We start from the raw sequence: 12,192 nt of genomic DNA on the forward strand, positions 1-12,192 counted from the left end.
AGATGAGGGGATTGGGCTAGATGGCCTCTGAAGTCCCTTTTAGCTCTAAATCTAGGATCCTTTTGTAGGATCCTCCTCTTGGTTCTTTTGTGAACTTATACCCCTATTGAAGCTGGGTCCCTACTGGTCAGCTGACTGCCTCTCTTTTCTGGCTTCTATCGATCCTACGTTGAGGCATCTGAGACCTAGAGAGTTTATGTAACTCACCGCCCACCTTGGTACTAAGCAGTAGAGAAGAAGCTAGATGTCTGGCCTCCTGCCTCCTATTTCAGTAGTCTTTCCAAGGCAAAATTATGAAGTTGTTAAAAACTGTCATCGGTGCCTCCCATTCCACTCCTACAACCTCCACCTCTTTTCAGTCCTCAGTCCTAGGTGCCTGGGGCCTCATGCTACCTATGTACTGACTGAGCCCTTGTCATGGGGTTCCCCACATGAGCTCTCCATCCAAATGTACCTGATCAGCCTACTCTTGTTAGCTCTGTGAACAATGGCTAGGTCATCTCATGAATTAATCTGAGCTAGAGGACTGAAAGGGATCTGGCCCCTTTCCCAAGACCATTTTCAATTTCACTGGTTCTGGTTGCAGTGCAGAGAATGGGACAGTTCAGGATATCAGACGCTGGTGCAGACTAATTGGAAAGAGAAGCAGATTTATTATTTTTGGGGGTGGTGGTGATAGAGTGAGGGATAAAGGGACTGTTTCCTCTCAAATCATCCAGCTGGGCTGGCCTTATACTCTGCCAATTCAGACATGGTTTGGAGGCTGATCTCCAAACACTGTCTATCATTCTTAAAAGAGGATGTGCTTATCACCAGCAGGGTTGCCAATAAAAATAGTTAAGGCCCTGTTCTTGGTAATCAGGGGAGCTCAAATTGCTTGGGGGCTGAGAATTCATTGGAGACCAAACCTTGTTACATAGACCTAAGGAGACTTGTATGTAACCTAATCAAGTGGAAATGAGATAGTGAGGCAGCTAATTAAAATGGGAAGAACTCAATTCCTGAAACAGGACTTGGCATGACTGTCTGTCTGTCTCTGTAGTTCTTTGAGCTAAACCAGTCTCTGCTAAGTAGACATGTCTCAGTTATGAACACCCCAGAAGCATTTAAGGGCACTCTCAGACTCCAGTTTCCTGGACTGCTGCTTTGTAGGGCCCACGGTTGGTCAATGATTCCTCCCTCATCTACCTAGCCTACGTCTATAAGAATGGGCTTGGTGTGGGGAGGGGGAAAATGGAGATGAGTAAATTGCAACTAACCCTAAGTACAGTTGGAATGGCATTGGATGTGGAGTGAAAGGGCCTGAGTCCCAATTTACTAACATCCTAATGCAATGGTCCTGGTGCAGAACGGTCTACAAACTTCTCCTGTTTGTAAAGAGGGGGGTTGGACTAGATGACCCTTCCATTCCCTTCCAGCTCTCAAGCAATCATCCTAAGTGAACTGTACATTAATGCTCTTAGCCTTGTTCTTCACCCTGCAAATGCAATGACCCTGAACTTGGTTAATTCATGTGTAGTATGTGCATATTTCTATTGCCTATCAATACATCTGGTGTTTCCTTTTGCCATCTTTACATGTTCTATCCCCGTCCATACCATTGTCTGTCTTCGACACCAAGGGTAGGGTCTGAGTCTGGGTCATTTATTCCCTCTGGCACCTTAGGCACATGATTAACCAAAGAATGATGGTGACCAGTGACAGAGAGACTTATTCCAGTGGAATACGTCCTGATTGGTGACCTGGGACTGCATCCAAATGTCAGTGCTTATAAGCTGTGCGATTATTAGCAAGTCACTCAAGCTCTGTGGGTCTTAGAGCTCCTTATTTTGGAAAACTGACATTCTAAGGCTTGAACTACCTCACTGGGTTAAATGGGCTGGAACAAACCTTCAAGTGCTATGTAAATGTTTGCCATTTTTATTACCAAAATTAGCACACTTTAGTTTTGGGTGAGGGGAGGCAGGGACTATGACCATGATTCTCTGTTATAGGACAGCTATAAACTTTGAGTGAATTTTGGGTTATTGGGAAACCAATAGCATAAATTGGTGAGATGGGTATCTGTGGTTGGGGTGTGTGTGTGTGTGTGTGTGTGTGTGTGTGTGTGTCCAATATACTGTTGTGGAATGGAGCAAATCTAAGCAATCTAGAAGAATTATACCTGGCTTTATTAGCACCATGCCCTAAGTGGCTAAGTAAGCCCTGGCCCTGTGTATGTGGTTGGCACTGCTGTTACAGCCCCATCTTGCTTTACAGCTCCATATTGCTGTGTGCTGATGGATTCATCAAGTATGGATCCCCCCGCCCCCTCGCCCCTGGTGAAGAGATACTCAAAACTCACAAGAAGAGGGCACAGGAACAGATGGGGGCTGCCTGGGCACACACTGGACAGACAGAAAATGTTCTATCGAGCTAAACTAGCAGGGGTGGTAGTGAGAACTGCAGGCCATAACCCAGGCTAAAGACAAGTCTGTGTTTTAGAAAGAGCACTGGTCTGGGAATCTGGACACCTTGATATAGCCCTGGCTCATCTGAGGTCACAATTGAGTTAGTTGGAAAGTCAGTCTATGCATACGGGCCTCAGTTCCCTACTCTGTAACACAAGGTTAGCTGAATGTGGATAGAAGTTGACTGCTTTCCCCTCTTTTCTCTCCATTTGGGAACCTCCCATGACCCAGGTAGGAATGTATAAAGACAGGTTAACTGTGTTCATGGGGTTTCTACTAATCCCTCCTTTCTCACCTTGCCCCGAACCCTGTTCTTTACAGAAAAAATGCCAAGGGCTGACCGCTGTTCACTTGTTGAGTTACTACTTTACTTTTCTGACAAGATTTAAAGTCGGTAGATTTTTGGGGGGGGAGAGGGGACAATAGGGAAAAGATATGTGATATCACTGGCATAGGGAACTCCCGGCAAGGAAACTCCTCGTCCTAAGTCATTGATAGGTGACTTGCTCCAGCTCACACACCCAATGTCTGACCGAAAGTTGTGAACCTATCAGGGCCTGACCTGGCGTCTTAGCCAGCTCTCTCGAGATCATACCATGCTATGTCTTGGAGGGTAGAAAAGGGTCAAGAAAAAAAGACATCTGTGGACAGCTACTTTTGGGATTATGGTTCTCTTTCTCACTGTCAGACACCAATCCAGGGGTCGGCTTGGGCTGTGGTGTAGCTGCAACCTGAGGCAGTTTGACCTTCGGAAAGCCACCCCCTCTTCACTTTCCGCATCTATAAAATAAGAGGCTTGGACTAAATGGTCTCTAAGGTTCCTTCCAGCTCCTGATCTATGATTGCACAAAGGGTGCAGTTTCACAACTCGATCGGCTACCGTGGGCATTTACTAAGAATTGTTTCTGAATAGAACAACATGAAATCTTTGTCTTTCCCTCTCTCCTCCTCCTCTTCTCTCCCTTGTTTGCTCCATGACAGAGCAGGTCTATAACCCTGCGCCTGCCTCAAAAAAGAAAAAAAAATATCACTGGCTCCATATGGTAATTTCCACCCTAGAATGTAAACTCTGTTTCTAGGCAACGGGAGAGGAAAGTGCTGTGTCTGAGAAGCCATTTGCTGTGACCATCGCCCACATCAAGCTCAACCCATTCCCTGATACCTCCCACTCCAGCCAGGCCGGGTCCTCCCGGGGAGCACAATGGGGATGGGGCAGGGGGTGGTGGCTGCTCTGTAGGTCAAGGGCCTCAGTCCTCACCAGGAAGGATTTATAAATCACTTTATAGCAACAGCCTGCTTTCGAATCATTTTATTGGAACATATTCAAGTAAGTGACATGTGCAAACAAGACATCAGCGATTCTTCTCCATCATGCAAATGCCCATATCGCTGTGCACCCCTGGATTCTTGGGCAAGTACAACCCCCCAGGGTCCTTTCTTGAGCCAGGTGCGATTCTAGAGCATGGGACTTTGCCTCTGCAAAGCTCAGGGCACTGGACACCGCACTTGGTCACTCATCCTCACAATAAGCCTGTGAGACAGCTGAAGTGTAAACTTTTGGAAACACATGGCAACACCCCCCACTAACCTAGCCACGGAAATGAGTGCTGAACCTAAAAGAAACAAGGCCTGAGCTAGTGAAAACAAAGCAGTGAGTCCATAAAATGAGGAAACGGGATTAGATAAGTGACCTTTGCCTCTCCCCTCCTTCTGAGTTGAGTTTTCCCTGGGAGGCAGGACTCATTTCTGTCTCTCCCTTCTGTGTAGGGGCTTTCCTGGGGCTCTGAGGGTGGGGGGTGGAGAGGAAGAGGTGGGTATATTTGAGTATATTTGAAGCTAAGAGACAATGGGGGGGAGCTCTAAACACAGGGATCTGGATACAAGGGGAGGCAGAAGAGGGATACTGGAAAATACAGGTGGATTGATGCAAATAGATTTTCTATGGCTGAATGATTTTGGCAAACTTTTGGTAAGGCTAGGCTAAGCCCTTCTGCTCTACCCTTATGCCACCTCCTCTGCCACCCCACTACCCCTTTTCTCATCATTTCCCACTATATGAGAGGAGGCAGGTTTGGTCAGAGTGATGGGTTGTCCCTTAGGTTCAGGAAGGTTGATGTGTAGAGGGGTAGGAGACCAGTGGGGGACAAAAACCTCAGAAAACTCCTCCCCATCTCACTGACCCACCCTCCCGCTCTGTCGCTCACTAGAGTGGAACCCTGGACCTGGGTGGGGTGGGATGATGATGCTGAGGGCACATTGGGCCATGGAGCCTGTCTCTGGTCCCCAGCACCTATACCATGTCAAGCTTTGTAGAGGAAAACCTCGAATTGCACCCAGAGGCAGAACAGGGGACCCATGGAACAGGGGAGCCCACCGGACGAGCCCACGGCCCAGGAGGGGCAGGCTCTGCCTGGAGCATGTTTCCCACCAGGCATGTGGCTGCACCCACACCAGCCCTGCAGGGGCAGTCCCAAGAGGAGTGGGTGGTGGGAGTCCAGGCGGGAGGTCCCAACGGCGGCACGGCTAACCCGGTGAGGCTGCAGGGACAAGTCCCAGGCTGTGCGCTAAACGTAAGTGGAGAAAGGATCCCCAGGTCCCAGGTGCCACCGAGGAGCAATGCTGTAGTCCTGTTAAGAAAAGGGCCCGGGCTCTGTGATTTGCATATTATTTTGCATATATCTGCATGAGATTCAGTGAACCTCACATAACACAGAATAAGATAATCCGTGCAACCTACTGCAATTGTGGTTACCTAAATGTTTACAGCAGGACACATGATAAATACACAATAGATATGTTGGGGGCTGGGGAGAAGTTAGTGGTAGAGGGGAGGTGTGATATATGGCTGTATGGGCACCTTCCTTTTCCCTAGGAGGACTCCTCTGCTTTTCCCTTCTGTGTAGGGTCTTCTCTGGGACTCTGAGAGCAGGGTGGAGGGAAGAAGTTAAGAAGGATCCAACCAAATGTGTCTAAGAACCCAAATGGGAGCCTTTGCTAACCCTATTTAACATCTGGCTAGCCTGGATTTCTATTAGGTATGTCTATATCAGCTCTTCCTGGATAGAGGAGGAGAATTACCTGCTTCCTAAAGTTCCTTAAAACCTGAGCAGAATTTTTGAAAAGTTATTTAATGTGTTTCTGTTTCTTCTCAGTCTTCCAGGGACACATGCCCTCCCTATTCTCTGCTACAAAGAAAAGTTTTCCTTAGATTAACTGGGATGTATTGAGTGTTTATGCTTAAGAACTTACTTCTGAGTGGATTGTTTTTCCATATATATTTTTGCCCTTCTGGAAAAAAGGTTTTTGGAGAAAGAGTGCTTTGCCTACAGTTATGTCTCCATACCTCTAGGCCAATTTGTCTTACATGGGTCCTCAGGAAGGATACCTTGTGGCTGACAGTGCTATAAAACCAAACCCAATGGGTGGAGATGCCTTTCCCTTGTATTTGTGGGAGACTGGGCCCTTATCCGTGTCACTCTCTCAGTTAAAGTTAAACAAGAGGCCTTTATTATACATATTTGTCTGTATGTGATACCAGATGATGGGAGCAGAGTGAACGAACCGTAAGCCTAATGTATGGGCTGCAAACTTGGGTTGACTGGTAGATTACTTGGAAGAAGGAAGTGTAATTCAGATCCTCATCATGGGAAGAGCTGTGCAAGTGAAAATAGGACTCTTCTCTTGTCTCTTTTAGAACAGAACATGGTAGAATCTAAATCTATGTGAATATTTTTTCAATACCTCTATTCCTTACAACTTCATTTGTTTTCTCTTGGGTATATATACTTTCTTACAAGTGTACTATAAACTTTTCCCTCTTTGCCACCACTTCTTTGTCAGTTACCAAAAGAAAGGGCTACCATGGTTCTTCCATTAGATGTGGAGACGCTTTGGAATTCAATTTTCTAATCTCTAAAATGGTGGGGTTGGACCAGATGATCTCTGTTCCTTCTAGTCCTAAATCTACAATCCTACGTCTCTGAATCTCGATTCCAGGTAACACAATACAGTAGAGAGCCATTGCTTGGGAGTCTGATGACCTGACCTGGGTTCAGATGCTGCCTCTAATACTTACTACCTGCCAAACCACTTATCCTCTCTCAGCCTTACTTTCCTGATCTGTAAATGAGGGGATTAGACCCTTTCTAAAGACCCTTTCAGCTCTAAATCCAGGATCTTGTGATTTTGGGGGACTTAAGTCGACCTTACTGACTGGTTAGCAGGAGCCTAACCTCACTCCCCAAGCTCCAAACTTGAACCTAAATCGGTTTGAGTAAGTTTTGCCACCAGCACCAGTAACTAATATACCAGAGGCCTGCCAATTTGACGTCATAGAGGAAAATGGCAAAGCGGCCCTCAAATAAACTTCAATCTATCTTTTTGCTTGATGTCTGAGTTTTGAATTTTTCCTTTCATGTTTTCTGTTTCTGTCTTCATCACCTCCCTTAATCCTTTCCTGTTAGTTGGGATTTACACCATAGCCAAAGAACCTCAGGGCGAGTTCTCTTCTGAGGTGTTCAACAGAGCTGGCTGAGTAAGAAACTTTGGAGGGGAGGGGCTGAGACAGGGTCAAGTTGCTTTGTTATCCCTACAGGGTGGGGGCTCTGAATCTGGGGTCCAAGGACTTTTTTTTTTTTTAATTTGATACTGATATTTTAACACAATTGATTTCCTATGGATTTTATTTTGCACACTTAAATATCATTGTTTTGAAAAGAGGTCCATAGGTTGATTTACCAGAATGCCAACAGGTGAAGAATCCCTGCTCTAGGGTACCATTTTGGTATCTTCCATTGCCCACACAACTGCCCCAGCAATAAGGATACGATAAAGACAAAGTGGTGTAGTGGAAAGTACATTGGATTTGGAGTCTGACAACCTCATTCTGAATGAAATTTATAATTCCTAAAGCTCAGATCTAAACACATCACTACCCTGCTCAAGAAGCTTTAGTGACTCCCAACTTCCTCAGGGATAAAATATGCTCACTCCTTGGCTTGGTATTTAAAGCCCCTCATCATTGGCTCCATCTTATCTCTCCAAGTAGATTATGTGTTAACATCCCCATATGTTGGACACTTTAGCCAATGTAGCCTACATGTTATTACCTGTATGTGAGAATCCTTCTCTCATCTCTCTGCTTCTGCCCAAGGGCTTGCCCATATGTGGAATAATCCAACTCGTGGAATGCTAATTCCCTTCTAAACTCAAATGACATCTCCACTAAGTAGCCTTTCCTGACTGCCTCAGTTAAAAATGCATCTTCTCCCCACTCCCCAACTATTTAATACTGCTTTTGACTATATTTTATATTAATTTCCCTACGTATGTGCAGTAGGAAGTAAGCTCTGTGAGGGCACAGATTTTGTTGCTGTTAAATCCCCAGTGCCTAGCAGGTAGGTATTTAATAAACCCTTGTTGAGTTGGATTGAGTTGAGTTGAGCCAATTCAATGGGTTCTGCCACTATGGCGTTATGTAAGGATGAGCTTCACTTTCCTCACCTATAGATTGTGAGCTCGTGGAGGGCAAGGTCTATCTTATTCCTCTTCTTATATCCCCAGTGCAGTGTTGAGCACATAGTAAGTGCTTAATAAATGCTTATTCCTTGACTGACCATAAAATGAGTAAAAATAATATTTTCACTACCTACCTCCCAGGGTTGTTGTGAGGCAAATCACTTTTTAAACTATAAAGCACACTATAAATGTGGGCATCTAGGGGGCACAATGGATAGAATACTGGGCCTGGAGTGAGGGAGATTTGAGTTCAAATCCAGCTTCAGACAAATGAACTAGCTGTGTGACCCTGGGCAAGTCACTTAGTGACTCAGTTTCCTTCTCTGTAAAATGTGGATAAGAATAGTACTTACCTCCCAGGGTTGTTGTGAGAATCAAATGAAATAGCATTTGTAAAATGCTTAGCACAGTGTCTGGCACACAGTTGGTGGTGCGTAAACGTTGGCTGATCTTATTAACTAATTAAGGAGAGAAATAGTGAAACCCTGGGACAATCCTGTTTTTAAGAACAATCTATTCCCATCTTTTTTTGTTCTGTTTTGTTATGTTTTACATTCACCTATTCTTCTGCCTTCCCTTTGTTCCCCTCTGCTTTTCCATCTGCTCAGTGAGTTTTCTGGTGAGAGTTCTGAAGCCAGGCAATGAGTGAAAATAATGTTTCAATCATGCAAGCTTTTATCTGTACTCATTATTTTCTTTTCTGGTTAGAAACTGCCTTATTATGAAGGAATGTCTCCCGGAAAACCCTCTTGGTGGTAGTGGTGGAGGAGGAATTTAATTGGTTTCTTCCTATTTTCTGAAAGCTTGATGCCCATGGGCTGATAAGTGACTCTGTATGTGGCCTCCAAAGTTGACTTCGATGTCTCCATACCACATAACCTCCTTGCAAACTTTCCTTTGAAAGCTGCTCATGCAACCACACTGAGCTGGGAACAATGCAGCTTTTCTACTGTGCTCACCTATTCTGCCCTTCCTTTGGGGTAGGCCAGGGTTGCTCAGGAAGAGGAGAAACCTTTGGCAATTTCATATATCCTACTTATTCTCTATTACAAAAAAGTCTAGAAAGAAGTCCTAAATGTAAAGTTTGGTATTGTGTATCTCAAGGCTAAGATCACATGTAAGTGTCAAATCTGGTGCCCTCCCTCTTGGTGTTGTATGTATATGTATGAATATCGGAGATGGCCTTGGGTCAACTCAAAGGTGCTGACTATCATTATAGAACAAGATAGAGGGAACTGTGCCCATTGGGACGAGAGAACAGCTACCATCTATCATTCCAATATACTTTCATGGATTCAAGTGCTCTGATTCCCATACCCCACCCCCCAGTCTCTTCTCAGTGACTGAGTTTTGGCAATGCTCTACTGTAATCTTCTCTGACTTTTCTCATTTCACACTCAGCCTGGGTGACATAGCCATGCCCCCAATTATTCAAATGAGATGTTAGCTCTTCTAATAATAATACATCATAATATAAAATAATATATAATAATACATTTTAATATAAAATAACATAATGTATTGTATACTATGTTATAATTATTATATAACATAAAATAATATATACTATTTTTTATCATTATTGTTATTATCTCAACTCTTGGTCAGTCTCTGTTCTAGTCTCTAATCCTTTTTTGGGCAACTGTTCCTAATCCAGAGGTTATGGGGAGATAGTGTAGTTTAATGGATTGAGGCCAGAGGACCGGGGTTTGAGTTCTAGATGTGGTACCAGCTAGATGCATGATCTTTGATAAGTCGTGTAATCTCCATAAACATTAGTGGACAGAATGGTATGCTTAGAGTTTACAAGACCCGAATTTGAATCCCACTTCTACCGTTAGCAAATTACTTAACCTTTCTGAGACTAATTTTCCTTGTCTGTAAAATATAGATTATAACACACATAATACTTGGCTTATAGAATTGGTATGCTGCTTAAATGAGATTAGGAATGTATAGTGCTTTGCCAACTTTGAAGCATTGTATAAATGCTGTAATAATGACCAGTTTATACTATAATAATGGCCAGTCTACACTTCCCCATGCCTGGGAATGGGGGGGTAGGAGCACCTGTTTTGTCTTCAACCCCTTCAGAGGGAAGAGGCTAGCTAGCCCCAGGGAGTCAGGGGAAGGCAGGCCACCCATCACTCAGGCATACAGTTTATACCAGGGAGCGCTAACACTAATTCAACCATAGCCTTGCCTCAAGGACCCAAGGGCTTTTCTCAAACAAAACCAAAACATGAGGTCCATGCCCGATGACATCTCCTGCTCCCCTCTTCCCCCTCCCCCTCCACCAAGTAGAAGGACGTTTCCTGCTGAGTGTGTGTGAAGCACTCATACCCACACTCCCACCCACCCATACAACACACACACACAGGTTTTCAAATGTGGTCTCACACATATACGTACATATATGCACATAGCTGTACACACGAAAAACACAGATACATAGGTATACGTACATAAATGTATCAATTAATCCAAATTTATAATATTTATTTACAAAATCTATATTATGCCCAGATATGTGCTTAGAGAGTACTAAATATGGTCCTTGTCCTCCAGGAGAGACCAGACTAACCCACATGAAACAATTAGAGAGCATTCCAAGACAGAATATAACCAAGCGCAAAATGGTGCGGCACAGACCACTGTGATAATGCGACTAATAATAACAACAGGCTTAAATGACACACTTTGTTTTCCAAGACTTCATTGCTGGAGGTAGAAAGAGCAGAGAAGACACAGGGATACATTCCAGAAAGTCAGATAAGGGATAGGGATCATGGATGCAAAAAATGCCATTAAAAACTAACCAAAATAATACCAAATGAGCTAGCAAACATAAAATATGCATAGTCTTGGAGAATTTGGTCAGAAGAAAGAGATAAAATGGAGGAGAGGAACATGGGGGAAGGTTAGTAAAGAGGGATTACAGATGGAGAACTGGAAGGAATCTTGGAGACAACTGAGTCCAACTGCCTCATTTTACAGATGGGGAAACTAATGTACAGAGATGTCAAGTGTCTTGCCCAAAGTCACTCAGCTAGTAAGTATCTGAGGTGGGATTTGAACCCAGATCTTGATGACTCCAAGCCTAGTGCCCTTCCTACCATAACATGCTGCCTCTTGGGGCTGTTGACCAGATCTATTTTAGGGAAGGGTAGGTCCCAGGTCTTAGAAGAAGCCAGTGCTGATGGCACATAGTACAAACACTTTCTTGCCCCTTGGCTCCCAGAAATAGACCTCCAGAGCTCTGGTTGGGGAGTAGTGGGCAGTCAGTTTAGAAAAGTTGGGTGGGACTGAAATTAGAGGGAGCTTTGAAGGCTAGGGAGAGGACTTTGACCTTGATGTGGCAAGTAGTTGTCATTTTAGGTTCCCGAACAGAAGAATAACATTAAAAAAAAAAAACAAACCTAGGATTTTGGAAAGATTAATCTGGCAGGGTATGGTGACTAGCTGGGATCACATACTTTAGTGGGGGACCTGGGCTTCTGGGTCTGGGCTTGATTTAGGGTTTGTAGGCAATGCTCTTAGAGGAGAAGGAAGTGACTGCTATATGGTGCTATATTCTATATACTATATATATTATATGGTGCTATATAATGACTGAGGCTCATGTATGAGTTATGTCAATAAAACAACACATTTTAAAGATGTCAGAATGGATGAAATTGCCTTTACTCAGAAATTCATCGGGTCACTGACTCAGAACTGGGAGGGACCTTATAGATCATTTTATTCAACCCTCTTGTTTACAGATGAGGTCCAGACTGAATCCCAGAGAAGTGATTTGCCCAAGATCAGACAAATAGAACTGGCAAAATGGATCTGAATCCAGATCCTCTGATTTTAAATAGGTCAGATTTTTCACTAGAACATATCCTCAGCACTGGCAAATTTTCCTATTTGGGTCTGGTTTTGACTTTTTGGCACAGCCAAAAATCATAGACAAGTCTGGTGAATAAGGGGGAGAGATTAACTAGCATAATACCATTTGGGGATTGAAACTATCAGGTGACTGCAAAGTTGTTCTATTAAGCTGCTAACACTACTGCAGTGGTTATAGAGAACAAATACAACATGGCTATGGCCCAGGGACTGACAAGAACATTGTTTATGTCATCATATTTACATGCTATTATACAGTTCTATGATTAAATGAATGACTGAAGATTATTTTTAACATCATAGGTATAAGTGAATATGTTGCATCTTCAGT

General features: G+C 43.9%; 1 protein-coding gene across 1 annotated transcript in view; it reads right to left on the reverse strand.

The window, feature by feature from the left end:
* Window positions 1–4,274: 4,274 nt before the first annotated feature.
* Window positions 4,275–12,192, reverse strand: part of LOC118839981 (kalirin) — a 413,338-nt gene continuing 405,420 nt past the window's right edge. Inside the window, exon 33 of the mRNA XM_036747488.1 lies at window positions 4,275–5,077. Coding sequence (XP_036603383.1) covers window positions 5,015–5,077 — 63 coding nt within the window. The 3' untranslated portion in view covers window positions 4,275–5,014. The remainder of the gene's footprint in view (window positions 5,078–12,192) is intronic.

Source organism: Trichosurus vulpecula, chromosome 2, assembly GCF_011100635.1.
Source record: "Trichosurus vulpecula isolate mTriVul1 chromosome 2, mTriVul1.pri, whole genome shotgun sequence".
Lineage (NCBI taxonomy): Eukaryota > Metazoa > Chordata > Mammalia > Diprotodontia > Phalangeridae > Trichosurus > Trichosurus vulpecula.